General features: G+C 37.0%; 1 protein-coding gene across 1 annotated transcript in view; it reads left to right on the top strand.

Annotated features, from left to right (window-relative positions):
- The window catches only part of myo3b (myosin IIIB), a 122,859-nt gene extending 107,161 nt beyond the window's left edge, over window positions 1-15,698 (top strand). The window contains exons 34-37 of the mRNA XM_088929993.1: window positions 2,250-2,359; window positions 2,737-2,783; window positions 3,238-3,402; window positions 13,979-15,698. Coding sequence (XP_088786119.1) covers window positions 2,250-2,359; window positions 2,737-2,783; window positions 3,238-3,370 — 290 coding nt within the window. The 3' untranslated portion in view covers window positions 3,371-3,402; window positions 13,979-15,698. The remainder of the gene's footprint in view (window positions 1-2,249; window positions 2,360-2,736; window positions 2,784-3,237; window positions 3,403-13,978) is intronic.
- The last annotated feature ends 514 nt before the right edge of the window (window positions 15,699-16,212 follow it).

The raw sequence follows: 16,212 nt of genomic DNA, 5'->3' as shown, positions 1-16,212 counted from the left end.
TGCTGCCCTGTGGTTCAATTCCTGGGGTGCTATCTGTGTGGAGACCTCCATTCGCTCGGGTTTCCTCCCACAGTCCAAAGACATACTGGGAAGTTAATTGGCTTCTGGGAAAACTGGCCGTGATGTGAGTGTGTGTGTGTGTGTGCGTGTGCGGCCTGTGATGGACTGGCGTCCCGTCGAAGGTGGGTCCTGCCTTGTGCCCGCTGCTTGCTGGGATAGGCTCCGGCTCCCCTGCAACCCTGTGCTGGATGAAACCGCTAGAAAAGGGAAGGAAGGCTCTTTGTAATTCCAAAACGATCAATTTAACTTGTTTAAAACTAATTCCATCACTGTAATAAAATAAAAACTTATTCTAAGGGAACAGTGCAAGAAATAGGAATTTGTTAATAATGAGACAGTGTGTGTACTGTATATATATATTCATATCTGCTGAGATTTAGTTATCTGGGAAATTCATGTATTTTTTACAAATTGTTTGAGCTGCGAGAGATAAATAAACTAGCACATCAGAATCATGCATATAATATTTTATTAGAAAGACACACAGGCACACACCAACATCCACTGTAGATATTCACAATGCCACATAGATATTTTGTAGCAATGGGAAAGTTAATTGAAACGAATAAAGTACCACAGTGGAATGGCTGTTAATGATTACTCATTACTTGGCTTTATGCTGGGTGATATTGATATCTTAAGAATGGTGAACTGAATTACTGGTGAAAAAACAGATTGAACAAATTGCAGTGCCATAACAAATACTTTATTACTGTATTAGGTTCATATTTCACTGTTCCACGGAAAAAGAAATTGCACATACAAATCAGAGTTTGGGAGCCTTTTACTGTAATCCAGAGTGATTTTAATTGAACTTGGAGTCCTGTGCGTGAATTATGTCTTTGATGCTGTCAATTTCCATTTGGTCATTGGGGCACACTGACATCAAGGGATGAGAACACAGTTCATTTGTACAATAATGATGGTCCAGGAAATGTACATCTTGGTTCCATTTTGTTACAAGCTGGCCTGCTGTTTGACTCAAATGGAATGCCCTGCCTCTGTGTGTTTGATAGCCAGGAGGACTCTCAGATCTTACCCATATAATCCTGTCTGGAGTGTCTATTTCCATCACAGAAAATGAACTGCTCTCCAGGAAAAACATCCTCCAAATGCTCACATTTCTCTACAGGCCCATCCGGAACAGATATACAGTTGGGGTTAAGTGAAATTAGTAGCGATAGACAGTACTTTTCTTGTCTGTGGCAGCACAGTATTAATAACTTCCACCTTGACGACTCAGCCATGAGATTTTTTTCTAAAGGATAAAACTGTAATTGTAGTATGTCCTCGGTGTCTTCTGAAAGAAATGAGAGAGATGGGACTGCTGTAAGTAGTAGCAGCAGTACAGTTTTATTTTTAAGCACTTTTGAGGAAACGCAAAGTGCTGAAATGCTGGCCTGAGATGAAAAGAGTGCACGGCTCAGAATACTGAGTGTACACAATCTTTTGTTAATACAGACAGAGGATATAATCACTACAAAAAATAAGATCTCTATTTCCTTGTATACACTGTATGATTCTCTGTATTAGGGGATTGTGTGCTCATCTGTTGACTGAATGATAATATTTGATTTGTTTCATTATAAATTAAATTAAACCAATTTGAAAAATTGTATTCCGTTTAGTGGAATTATGAAATGAGATTGTGTTGCAAATATTGTGTAATTACCTTCTAGTTAATGTGTCTATTTTAAAACACATTTAGGGGTATTAAAAATTATAGCACTTCTCAGATGTAGCAGGTGGCATTTTTGTCAGATTGGTGTTTTACATCTTCCAGATTAATAGATCTACAGTATTCTGCTCAAAGAACAAATTTAATATTTTATTTATTTATTTATCTTTTAAACATTTATTATCCATACTGATGCCTGAAATTTCGTCACAAACTTTGTTGCGCTCCTTAGTGAAATCATTTTTTAATTTTTTTTTTAAAAAAGGGAAGCACACAATAGAAATCATTGTTAATAAAGTAAGGATTTAATCCCTTTCAGTCTCCATCTGAATTTACGTTTCTAGCTGTGTAGATGAATGAAAATGTGGCTGAAAGAATCTGCGCAAGCTGTTTCTGATGCATGAGGAGGATTTTGTGCGGAGGCCCATTTCTGGGGCTCAGCCTGGTGCTGGTGTAGGGGCTGCGAGGCCGGTTCTGGCTGGCAGTGTCTCACTGTCAGGTTCTTGTTCAGGTCCAGACAGGCAGGGCGAGCAGAAGCAACAGAGAACCCCTCGGCGCCGGTGCCAGCAGCCCAAACTGCTTAACAGCCCCGAGGACAGCCTATACTATAACCAGTTAAATGTGAGTTCAAAGTAGTGATAAAGCTCTTTGTCTGACTTTGTTTCCAGATGATAATACAATTAAATATACCTGTGCCAGCCCCTCCAGCCCCACCCCCACGATTTTTTGCCTCTTGTCTTGAACATGTGCTTATGCTCTTTATCTCTTGCTTTCATGTCAGGATGTCTGCCTTCACGGTGAATAATTGATGTGGTTTATCAAAGCTGAGCAAGATGCATGCTTCATCAGGCTCACTTGAGCCCTTTGATCAAAAAAAATTATGCTGTGACTTCTGATATTATCAGCATCTGCTTGCATTCAACACAAAATCACTTTGAATTAAAAATTAATGACTTGCTGCTCATCTTTTGACTGTGTGCTCTTGGCCCTTTCCTCAGAGAACTCTGGATTATCAAGGGAGCAAGAGGAAGCCGAGAAAACTTGGGTAAATAGCTGCTTTCCTAGTTTCAGCAACTATAAACAGAGCAGGCCCTTTGTGGAATTAGAGAATTCTATGAACTTAAGAAATGGAAAAACAGGCTTTATTTTTCATTAGAAAAAACATGGGAAATTGAGCACAGAAATAAAAGAGCTTGTTTAGCTACTGCTTACAATTATTCATTGAGAACTGCAATAGCATTATATGCCTATAAAGTCCCATTGTTAAATCCTTGACCCTCACATGTTAAGAAAAGCCTGGTTCTGACAGCATGGGCCAATAAAAGCCGAAGAATGTGCAGTTTGCTGCTTTATCTGTGTACACAACCCTTTCTTTGAATTCAACAATTAACATTTACACGCTGTCTAATTAACAGAAAATGTCAGACTGCTTTGGTGCTCTACCTTTTACAGGTTTTGTGTTGTAACTTGCTAGTAACTTTTTTTTTCCTTTGTCGCAGCCAAATCAAAGTCCTGGATGGAGAGGATGAGTACTACAAATTATTGTCAGCTGCAGAATCTATCCCCGAGGAAGGCAGTTCATCCAACCCTCCTCCCACTCTGTCAAGAGGGCCAGTATTTGCTCAGAGCTGAGACTTACAGCTAATGCACAATGTTAAGTTTATGTGAGTACTAACCACAGCACTGACAAAAATTGGTCTCATTACACAGATTTATTTGCTTTCTCACTCAAACAGATTATCTCACCCTTTTACCTCAAATAAACTGTTTTCCAAGCTGGATATGTAATACTTAACTGAAAAACTGCTGTCAGTGAGTTTTACTTACCATAAAATCGTTTTTTTTTCATAGTTCTGCTACCTTTTTAGGGGCTAGGACACTATACCCTCTTCACTTAATGTCCTTTTCCAGAATTTGCTATCTAAAATTGTATGGTCCACCCAAAATCTTTCGTTAAAAAATTAATGTAAGTCATGTCGTTTTTATGTGTAGTGAGTCATTCTGTTGCATTCCTTGCCTTTTGGTAAGGCTGAAGTTTTAGCTGTGTAACTTGCTTAAGTTTGTCTTCTGTCTCTGTTTATTCATGTTTTTGATGAGGTTAACAGAAATAATTCTGGTACACACAACAACGCGATAAGTAGGACATATGTTCCATTAATAAATTAAAAGTTAATGACAATGTGTATTTGCTTGAAAAAGCAGCACGTCCTGTAGTGCAGTGGGATTCAATATGTGAGAGACTTTCAGAAAGCGTTGTTTATTGTAGTGATATCCCAGTCTGTTCCTCTTCAAAAAAAAGTTTATATTGAATATCGACTCTCGCATTGATAACTGCAAATGGTCTTGATTATTTCATTGTGTTATTTATAAAAACATCTATGCAACATGTTGCTTTGTTATGGAATAGGTCTAGCTTCCTAGCAACCAGTTTGAGAATAGAGTACACAGACTACCTTGTTTTTCAGCAGTCAGACAAAAAAAAAACTGAGGTCATACAGGAATGGAACAGAAGTGATGTTGGTGTAACTTTTGTAGCTGAATATCCAGAACACAAAAGGTACAATATTTTCTTTATTTAAATATTATTTGGTGAGCTGATTTGTTTTAGTATTTTCTAAGACGCTGTCATGAAACTAGGCAGAGAATGTGAGTGGTAAGGTGTACACAGTGCAGCTTTGGAATGTAGAATCATAGAATCCTAGAGCTTAGGGTGAAACAGGTAGCACATAGCTACACAGGTATTGTTTAGTTTCATCAGGTAGCAAGTGGAGCAGATAGTAACTGCATCTCTGCCTCGAGATGAGTCATGCGTTGTGTCAAGTGGCAATAGAGTTTCCATTGTATTTGCTATGAGCTGCTTGACAGTTATGGCTCTGTGTTAAGCCATTGTCTGGTTTTTGACACCTGACAAAACATTTTTGAAAGCCTGTGAATGATACACAATAGTGTATAGAAAAGAAAGTGTAATCTTGTTCTTAATGCACTGAATGAATGTATAGATAGGGAGACTAGGTCACGTATTTTGGTTTCCAGTGTTTAGTTACCTGTAGGAACAATGTATTCTAAAGGTAATGCAAAGAAGTATTCAATGGGTTTAATGTTAAACACATTTTTTGGAAGTCTTTAAGAATGTCTATGGGTTTTTGCATAGAAATGTATAAAGTATAGAAAATGCCACAAGACACACATGAAAAAAGGTCTCTCAGGAAAGATCAAGAGGTGCAGGTATGATGTATCCTTTTATCTCGGGGAATAAGCAAGAGGATCGGGGCTAATTCATTTGTAACAATTAATCTTTTTGTTTAGACCTAATGGGCAATAGACGCAGACTGATGTCTGCTAATCTTATCCATATTGGCTGGTCAGGTCCTAGGCTGGTTTTTGCAACATTTTCCAGTTTGGCAATGTTTCCCTTCAGAAGCTAAACCCGCTTACATCCCTCTTTAGTGTGATCCCGGAGGACTTCAATATAGTTTCTTGCACCTCCTAGTCAGCCCGGTGGTGCTCACTGTTGAAGTGTAAGGAGGTGGCTAAGCTGCTTTCCCACACACAGTGGCTGAGAGGAGTCATGGAAATGTTCAAGTCACAGAAAATGAAATACACTTTACAAGGACTAGCTTTGAAAGTATACAGTATAGCAACCCTTAATACTATTTTATGACCAGATCCCTGTCTTTCTCGTTAGTATAGTGGTAAGCATCCCCACCTGTCAGGTGGGAGACCAGGGTTCGATTCCCTGAAGGGGAGTCACTCTTTTAGGATGGTGCGCTGGCTCTGTGGCTAAGGATCTCTGTTTGTGGCTGGAAGGTTGCCGGTTCAAATCTCCCGGGTGGCAGAGGAATCCTACTCTGTTAGGCCCCTGAGCAAGGCCCTTAACCCCAACTGCTCCAGGAGTGCCTTATAAATGGCTGACCCTGCGCTCTGACCCCAAGCTTCTCTCCCTGTCTGTGTGTCTCATGGAGAGCAAGCTGGGGTCTGCAAAAAGACCAATTCCTAATACAAGAAATTGTATATAATAAAGTGATCTTATCTTTTGAATAAGCAGTACAGTATCCCTTTTTTAGTATATTTTGACCAGATTCATCTTGCATATACATTATGGTAACCCTTTATGCTGTGCTATGACCTGATCCCTCTTGAATATAGAGTATGACAATCCTTTGGTATACTATATTCTGACCAGTTCCTTCTTGCCTCAACTTGTATTTTTTTTATAAAACATAAATATTTTTTCAAGATTTTCCTTTTTCATTGGGATATGCAGTCGTATTTCTGTTGGAATTGCTTCATGTGTCTGATTATATGTGTTTGTTGAAAACAAAAAATAAAATTATGTGCTGGAAAGAAAAGCAAAAGTTAATATTTTTGTAAAAATTCAGTAGTGTTTAATGTGTCCAATATGTACAAAATGTGAACCTAAAATCATAACAAATATTAATCACTCAAAGATAATTTCACCAGTAGCTAAGAATTAGTATTGTTTTAAACTTGTTGAAACCCCTTTGCAAAACACCCTGATAAATCCTATCCACTTATAGATGGCAATTCATTTTTCAATTGCTACATTACCAATCTAATTTTGTTTTTAATTGCTTTACAAAAACGTCATTACTAGCAATGGCTACAGAGACAATATTAATATCATTTTTGTAGAATATACTCCTTTCTTTAAAATCGAATTGTGTTCTGAAAATCATACTGCAATTATACATGATGTTAAATCAAAGATTGCAGAAGCAATAAATGGACTTTCAAAGGTTACCTTTAAATAAACTTCAGCTACGTTTCCCAAATTGTATTTTAAGTGGTAATGTGTGCATTCATTTGTTTTCATTCTGTTTCCCCATTTCTGAGCTATCTTTTGCAAGGTGTGTACCTTTAAATGTCTGGCATTAATGGAAAGAATACAGTGCAGAGCATTTTGAAAACCACCCTGTAAAAATGAACAGTTGACTATGTTAGGAAAGTCTTGCCATATCTTGTTCTCTACCTCTGTCACGTGAACTCACTATTTTAAGTCTTAAGACTGTTAAAAAACAAAAACAGATCCAATTTACATTTTCCCCAATGGCCTTTATCTAAACAAGTAAAGGGGTGGTCTGAGATCAACAACAACTTAAGTTACCTGTACTTTTCAAGAAACGTGAAGAGTACAGTGATTACAGCTAGACAACAGAAGCAAAGACAATTAAATTAAAGTATATGCTTCAATAAAGTAAAAAGGGGGTTATGTAAATATCAACAGTTTAATCAATGTAGGCAATGATTTCCACAGATGTGGTGCTACACACAAGGTTCTGTTGCTGATTATGTAGAGTCTGGTCTGTGGTTGAGCAGAGAAGGTCTTGGGTTAAAAGTTGGACTATTCTCATGCAGAAACTCCTCACAGAGAATTCAGAGCTAGACCGTTTAATGTCTTATATGTGAGCAAGAGGACAGTCACCTTGGTGACACTAGATTGAAACCAGTCTGTGCTAAAATGTGTGCCACAGCAGCTTACTGAGTCACAAGATCATCTGGCAGGGGAGCAAATGTAAATGATCACTTTTTCACAAAAGGCTTTAGAAATGCATTCTGTTTTCAGAGACATTCACAAACATGCCTATCATGTAAGTCAGTGAATAACTTCAGTTTGGCATTCTGTGAATCATGCAAGGATATTCATTAGAGAAAGGAGAACATGGTCATTTATCTTGGTGATTAATGGCTGTATTGCAAAACCATTTTCCTGATTTGTTTAGTGAAATAGTAGAGGTTCAGTTGGAATCATTGCAGAGCAGTTATTAAAATAGTAAAACAGGGTGGTGAGTTTATTTGTTGTGCTTTTAATAATTTGCATATCATTTACTGCATCTGAAGTTTATTGGCACCCCAGGGGCAGAAAAGAGATTTTGATCTTAATAGAAGAAGTGTGATGATAAGAATGAGAAACCAGCCTTTCAAACATCCATAGGGGACTAACATGAGTTTTATCTTGACAGCGGGATTGTGGACTAAGTCAGCCTCAGTTGCTCAAAAAACAAGAGATTTTGTTCACGTACAGTAATTACAGTATCTCTGGAAACCCAGGTTTTCAATTGTAGCTAAGATTGGATGTTTTTTCTGGACACTTGTAACAATACAACCCGACAAGTTAAATGATTCTTAAACTGATTTAAAAAGTTTCTTGTTTATTGTAATATTAAATCTACTGTTTTTTTTTTAACTTAGGCTGTCTGGAGCTATATATTACAGCAGCATCTCTCCATCTGAAACAGATGACATGTACAGATGATATTATAGCATTTGCAGAGGAAAGAGGTGTTGACGGTGTGCCTGTGATTTGAACTGGGAGGAAATGTGTCACATATGAGATCTAATCCTGAACATCTTTATTGAATAGACTTTTACGTCATAGTTTTTTGAGAATGTGAAGGGAAGCTTTTCTGCAGGGTGGGGAATAATAATTAAATCTCACCAATGCCTGGTGCAGTTGAGGCTTGAGTAGGCATTTAAATGAACCATTATACATGCTTGAGAGCGATTTTGTTTCGTAATGGAACCTCTCATCGGGTTTGGACAAACACCGAGAGCTTGAATGAAGACAGGTGGTGCAACCTTTGTCAATTTTTACCACCCTGTTTTCAACACTTGACATCCGTAGTGACAACATGGGCTTGCACAAAATGAGAGCTCGATTTATGTTTCGCTTCTGAATGTCGAGAAATAACACCTTTTACGGAAAAGAGATGTAATCTCAATGAATGCCAAATGCTACAGGGTAGTAACACATCTGCATGTTTGTTAATTGTGACAATAATAAAGTTAGAGGAAACCTTTTGTCAAGACTTCAAAGATGAGACAATGTGTGTACTTTTGCGTGTTACTCTGAGATTTCGGTGAAGCTGCTGGCCTGCTGTTTCTTGAAAGACACGCATCTTTCTTTCAGCTGTCAAAGAAATTCCTACCTCTGCAGATAGTGTGGTAATTAGAATATTCCTTGTACATTATTCCCTTACTGAGGATATTTTTTTTCTCCGTAAAGAACAGTCTAATGTAAAATAGGTCACTTCAGCACCCTGGAGTGCATCTTAAAAGTACACTGCATTTATTAAGTGTGATCACACTCCCTAGATGGTTTTGGCCCCTTTTTACCATGCAAAAAGAATTCAATAAACCCCATCAGAATTGATGGAGAGCGGATGTAAATGACATAAGGTGTATTAGGGAATATATATGTATCCCTGCCAAAGTAGGAACCCCATCTGATGCTCTACGTGAACAGTGCTGGAATTTTCAGAGGTGCTGGATGAAGGAGAGAGTGTGTGTGGAAGGGTGGGGACTTCTCTGCATGTCGTTATGTGCATTAGGTAAGAATTCAGAGCTGGGATGTTGTACCGCCAGCAGGTACTTCTCAATAGTTCTGGAATGTTTTGGTTCAGTACCTACAGCTAAGCGAGTGAGGACCCTGGTGTCATATAAGGCTTACAGGAAACACCTGTGGGAAACTGTAAGGTACTCTTGCTGCAAGGCACGAGCAGCTGCAAAACAAACCGTACCGTAAATACCATGGGCAAACAACCGAGAGCAGACCAGAGATGCATTAGTGCAACCACCTGTTTTTTATACATCTTTAATAAATTCTGGTTCCTTTAAATTTCCACATTAAAAGTGCATTTGCATCTGGCTCAAAAGGAATGGTTTTTAATGTGGTGCCGATTACTCACCAAAATTGTTATTCCTTTTATTTTAACTACTTGCAACCAGCAGAACATTTTAATTAAAATGTGTGTGGTAAAGTTTCGCACTGAAAGGTGTGTGGAGCCCTGAGTTGCTGTCGCAGGCTACACGGTTGACAATATTTACCCACCTCTACAGATGTTTTCATATTTTTTACTAAAGTAACAAACAACAGTTAACCAGCTTTTTTTTTTCTCAGAGTACAAAGAGAAACCTGCACCTTGAGTGGAGATTCAACTTTGAATAGATACTATCATGCTACTGTCTTAACTCTCTAAACCTTCTAAAGAAATAAATATACAACTCTAAAAGTAATACATTTCTCAGATATAGAAGCTCAAATAAATTATATAACTTAACTACAACTTAAACACTGATATTTCCTTTTGATGAATTTAGGTAGCATGAAAGTACTTAATGATAGAGTATCTGCCTGTTAATTTGTTTTAATTATACTTGTATGTTGAGCCGTTGCTGCTCCTTTTAGTTGGCTTAAACTCACCGGCACTTTAATAACTTCACAAGCTTTGTGTTATGATGTTCTTACTTTGCTAATGATCGATGCTAATGAAAGTGACGAGCATAAACGCCAAACAGATGTCAGGAATCGGAGGTGCTCTGCAAAAAAACATATTCAGCAAAGACCACATTAATAAAGAAGTTGGTTGTGATACTGGAAAAGATAAAAGACTTAGTCGAATGTGAACATCAAAGGCTAGTTAATGACAAGAGATGCCATTAGGGTTAGGATGGCTTTTGTTTCAGCTTCCTCACACCTGCAATTTGTTGTGGGCTAAGCCTTTCTTCACATAACTGAATTGCTTTAATTTGCATTAACACAAAGTAGAAGCAAAAGAGGATAAAAGCCTGAAAACTTTAAAAGAGTACCTTTCTTGAGATGTTTTTTTTTTTAAATCAGACCATCTAGATAATGAATGGAATGTTCTCTCTTGCACTGCTTGTTCCTGTATGGGGGTGCATCTATTGTCGGGGGTCGAATCGGTGTTTGTTACAGGGTCTGGTATTATTTAGGTGAAGGATAAAGTCGATAAAGAAGGACGAGCATATGGAAGAAGTTTTTTTTTGCGCTTGGCAATTGAACATGCTTGACAAAAATCAGAGCGTGAAATTCCGTTTAGCCCCCTCGCAGGCTGAGGATCGAAGGGGTGTTTAAAGACTTGGCATGGCTAAAGGTGTAACCTGTTTTGTTTGGCCCCAGTGTTTTTAACACAGATGGTGAGACCAGCTGCCATTTAGTAAACGCTGGGGTAGTAACAGTGTGAAAAGTGGTGAGGTCTTGTTTTAGGTCAGGATGCAAAACGAGGAAATCTGTCTTTCTACTACTGCCAGGAGGCAATTTAAAATATCACCCATTGCTTTAAAAATAGCAGAACGGTGAGCAGGGTGTGAAGGGGGTGGGGGATGCAAATGATAAATCACATTTCAGACATTATATGAATTAATGATACACTGCAGGTGTAACCGTAAGTATGAAAATAAGAATTAAAAAGCACACTTTTAGTTAAATATTTTTCCTTAAAGCAGCTTTCAACATGAGACAACATATGGGGGTTGGGAGGTCCAGAAATCTAAAACACATTAGTTTAAATTATTGCTAGACATAGCCTTTTAAATATAAATACTGGTATTTTTGATGATATGACTAGAATTCACCTTAATAAGCTTATGTTTAGCTGTTAAAGCCATATTCGCATACCCTAGAGTGTTGCAGTCTGCAGTATTTACAGTGTTCCTCAAGTTGTAGGATTTCTGTGGCCTGAGGATGTACTGGTATACAAATAGCTTTACTTAATGCCAATATACTAATTTACATTAAAAAAAACAGTGTGGTCTTTCATATGCAAGAGCAAGTAAAATTATGAAAAGGAATTCAGACAAAACATCAAACGGGGGTCTGTAGCTCATCTTGTAAATCCCCAATCAATCAATATTCAGCAAGACAATGATGCTACTGCACTCAATGACTGATTTGCTAACAGAAGACCTAAAGATGAGAAATAACTGGTTTAAAAACTTATCACTTGGCCATAATAAAGCAGAAACCCATCAATTCTTTAAGTCAGTATAGCCAAGAAAAAAAAATATCAGGTGACTAAGAATTTCATGTGCATTTATATAACAGAACATTTCATTCTGTTTTAACATATTTCTTTCCTTGCTTGTATTGAAAACCAGCCCAGGACAAAGTCAAAGTTAATAAGCAGGACCATTTTGAACAGAGCAGTGTTGAATAGACAGCAGCCCTACGAGTCAGTGCTCTCTGTCCTGTTTGGTGGTACAGAGTTGTTCCCTTTTTCTGCATCTATTTGATATCCTGCTGGGGAACAAGCCTTTGATTTGACAAGAGCTTTGTTCCACCCAAAGACCTATTATATGGCAAGAGGGATCTTTTGTCCCAGATGAGTAGCAACAGCAAACAGAAAAGATATTAAAAGCTAAAAGAAAGGAGATGTTTAGTTCCTTTTAAAATAAAGGGCATGTTTACCGTCTTTATTACTGCTGTTCTTTAAACCATTTTCAGATGAATAATAAAGAACCATAGTATTGTGACACATTAACCATCTCAGAAGCATTGCAGAGACATAAAGGTTACAGGAGGCTGGGTTGCTTCTGTGACATAAGAAGTACACAGCAATGCATAATTCCTTCCCTGGGGTCCTCTCAGTGTCAGATTCTTCAAAATAAAAGTATGTATGAATATTTGCCGTCAACAATGGCACTGCATTCTGCTGGCATTTTTTTCCCATTAATGCTATGAAGATTTCAAAAGCTTGGGATGAAAAGCGCTATACATATGTAAGGAATTCTTTTTTTTTTTTAAATGTATTTAACATATGCCCCACCAAAGATGACCATGGAGTTTGGGATTCAAAATAAAAATAACACAAAATGGCAAATGATTCAGAATTGGGGATTATATCATTAAACAAAAGAAGAAAAAAAAAGTTCTCGACAATATTTGCCGTATGCTGATGTTTTAAAGCTGTTAAGGCATGTTACAGATTGGTACAGAACCAGTTTATGTTGATGTGTAAACACGTATGTATAAAAACTGAAGTTAAACCCTGAAGTTATTCATTTCTTTCTGATCTCACGTGAACAGGCAGGCTTTGACCCATGCAATTATTAAGGGCGAGACAGAATCCAGTCTTTAAAGGCTAAACTACCACACACATTGTGCACTGGGTTAAGGTGTAATGACCTATCCCTCCTCACTTGACCCCAGGGCATACACCACAGTGGCTTGGTTTGGATCTTAAATATGCAGGCCTGATAGGCCTCAAAGGTAAAAACCGTGGTATCGAGTTGCACAGAAAATCTTGAAAATTAGAGAGACCAAAGTTAAAGCTCTTCCACGTTGGGGGCTGTGAACAATGGCAGCTTTCTGCTGGAGTGCAACTTCAAAGGTCTGCTGAATGACTGCTCTGAGTTATACTTTGTTGTAGATCACTGAGGAAATTCACAGATGTTGTTCTCATACTAGACACCATTATAACAGTTCAAGTACCCAGTAGCCTCAAGCGCCTTTTACTGAGCAGAAACTAGTGCAAGACAGATGTGGGACCTGCACAATGAATGAGAAGAAGAGGCTCTCGCTTGGAAAGTCCAGGGAACAGAATTTTTAAATAAGTGAATGTTTTTAGATCACTCCACAAAGCCTTACAAACGGCACTCGTTTCACATGTTTCAGCAAGACTTAAATACAAGATCATCTCTGTTGAAAGGTGGTTTAAATTGAGTACATTGTGGGCTTGTTTTGCATATCTGTCCCTATTATTTTTAATAATATAGTGATATTTTATTACACAAAACATACTATGTATAAATAAATGCCTTATGTATAATCATTGAAACAAATAAATGACTGAGGCAGAAGGTTTTGCTGCATACAATGTTATAAATATTTTTGTTAGAATTTCCAATATATATATAATTAACACAGTATTATTTATACTGTTATACAGATCAGTTGTTCCAGTGATTTTGACTTTTTATTCAAATATGTTTATTGCGTGAGATTAAATTACACCATTTTCAAAACTTTGGCTTTCCCCATTAAATTTTTTTGTAGTATTTGTGCATTTTACAACCTTTTCAGGAACTTCACTTATTTTTTAATCAAAATGTGCAATGGACATTTGTGTATTTTGTGGCTTCACCAGGACTTCATTTGAAGGGGGAAACAAAGGCTTAATTTTTAACGTTTCAACACTTAATGCTTTATTTCCCTCACCTTTTTGTTTACACTGCCTTGTCAGCTTTCTGAAAACTATATGGGCAAACTACACAAAGATTTTGAAAACAATAAGTCACCACACACAAACGTTAATTCAACGTTCCTCTGCTGAACTGACCAACCTGCTGTTACAGAGGAGTCTATGAGAAACACCATATGATTCTATCCTGGGCGCAGAGTGTCAGTGTGTATAGCTTTGCCATCTGTAGTTATCATATCTGTCTGAGCTGTACTTATCTGTGCTATCCTCTTTATTATTGCAGGTTGCCTTTTTTGATCCTGTGGTCTACCAGCCAAGAAAGACATAAATGGTGCCCCATTCTTGTTCAGGACCTTCGGAAGATGGACACACTGATTCTTCTTGTTCTTAATTAATTATTTCAAAGTTTCTGTCATTCAACTTCATTTATAATGTCAATATTTAAGGTTTTAAGGTAGCTTTATGATCCAAATGAAGTCCCCTCTGTATTTTGATTTGTCTTTCACAAATGTCAATATGATTATGTTCTACATTTTTTGCCATATTCACATCGAAAAAAGCAAAAATGAAAGATTTTAAAACTGATCAAAAATGATAATAAATAGGCAACAACAATATCCATAAATAATAGGTAAAGATAGTTTTGACATTATTTTCTTCATGACCAATATTTTGGAAGTTAAGTGAAACTGTTGCAAATATTTTTCCTTTATGGACTACTTTCTAAACTTGTGTGAGTGAGGATGGAGAATAACAAGATCGTACTTTGGTAACAAAGAAGCAGAAAGCAGTGTCATCTTCAGTAACTGAAAAGTATTTGAATATTTTAGATAATTTAAAGCCTTTTCTTGTTAATCAGCAAAATTGCAGTTTGTGTCATTGTAATTAGAATGTTTGTACTGTTTGTGTAGCACTCCTTTGCTCTCTGTCTTCCTCACAAAGGAGAAAAGGTTTATTCCTAAAAACATTTATTGGATGTAGCTCTTTAGTCATTTTTCTGTACATGATTTTCCATACATATTTTCTTACTGTATCTGTAGTGAAGCTGACTGCAAAGTAGCAGCAAACACAAACTGATTAACAGTGCCTCAAGGCATTTTTTAGTTTTTAACTGTTATTTTTCTTTTAGTTTTTTTAGTGTTATGTATTTGGAAGTGTTATTTTGCAGTGTTGTTTATAGAATTTGTGGAACTGAAATGAGTGTTAGAGAAGCTCTACTTTTTAATTGCTGTCTTCCTGACTGCTACACATTAGGTTTTGTATAATAAAATTAAAAACCTTTTCTTTTGCCTTCTGAAACACATAGCTTGTTCAATGAAAATTATTACATGAAATAAATGTTGGAAATGTTTGCACCTTAACTCTTACATAAACATTAAAAGACAGTATTAAAGCATTATTTTTGATTGAAATTAGAATTGCCACTGTGGTGCTTAAGAACATCAATTTCTGTTTTGCTTCTCTTCCAACAATTGTAAAATCACATTAAGCTGACTGGAGACTTTCAACAGGTTCTTGTGTACAGACCTAAAAACAAATAGTCCCAAGTTGAAGAAGGATTTTTTTAAACATTTTGTTACCAGAAAGCCTCTATGCATTTGGACATATAAGTACTCTATTTTTGCATTTCACATACAAAGCTGTTTAACTGTAATAATTTCAGCTTGACAGTTGTTTTAATCAACTACTATACTAAAGTAAAATTGCAATACTAATTTGTGTTAGACAAATTGTGCTCTATTGTGTGAGTCCTCCTCAACTGCGCATGCTGCATTAAAAAAAATCAGTTGTTTAAAATGCTGACTTTTGAAAACTGAAGGTAGATCAAACTGAAAAAGACCCAGGAGTATTAAATGGAATGCTCCTCTTTAATTTTGTACAAACATGTATACCATTGTGTCACTTTGTAAAGTTTTAAATACTGTACTGACTTTCTACTTTTGAGGATCTATATAAAAAAGGTTTTTGTTCCATTAAAGCCTATTCTTGGTGTTTTACATAAATAGTTGTTAGATTGGGTTTTTTTTCTTGCCGACAATGAATTAGATGCATCTGTTTCAGAGATGAAAACAAAATTAATATGTGAAGTTCGGCGCATTTGTTGTTAGTACTAGGAGATGGGAGTTGCCGCGTGGCGCAGCAGGAATCTCTACTCTCACCATGTCTTCTGTGTGCAGCCGTGAGAGAGGACTTGGCACGCTAATCCCTTCAAAGGAACCGATCTAATTCAAAATCTACAACTCTCCGAAGTATTTGAGAGGACACCGATTGTTTCAACAGGAAAGCCAGAAAGGATCTCTGTAGGTATTTAAAAGACTCAGCTCGTAATGTGAATACAATTGAACTTACTTAAGGGTGGTCAGACGTGGGTTACTACTTTGCAAACTTTTAATTTTAGATTTGTATTATTTAACCAAAAAAGATCATTAACCCACAAAACCATTTCCCCTGTCTATAGATCAGCAATTTAGATGTTGATGCTCTTTAATTGGCCTGAACCAATGCATTTCATTCGTG

This window comes from Atractosteus spatula, chromosome 13, assembly GCF_055471065.1.
Source record: "Atractosteus spatula isolate fAtrSpa1 chromosome 13, fAtrSpa1.hap1, whole genome shotgun sequence".
Lineage (NCBI taxonomy): Eukaryota > Metazoa > Chordata > Actinopteri > Semionotiformes > Lepisosteidae > Atractosteus > Atractosteus spatula.
Note: the sequence above shows the minus strand (reverse complement) of the source record. Positions and strands in the feature narration are given on the sequence as shown.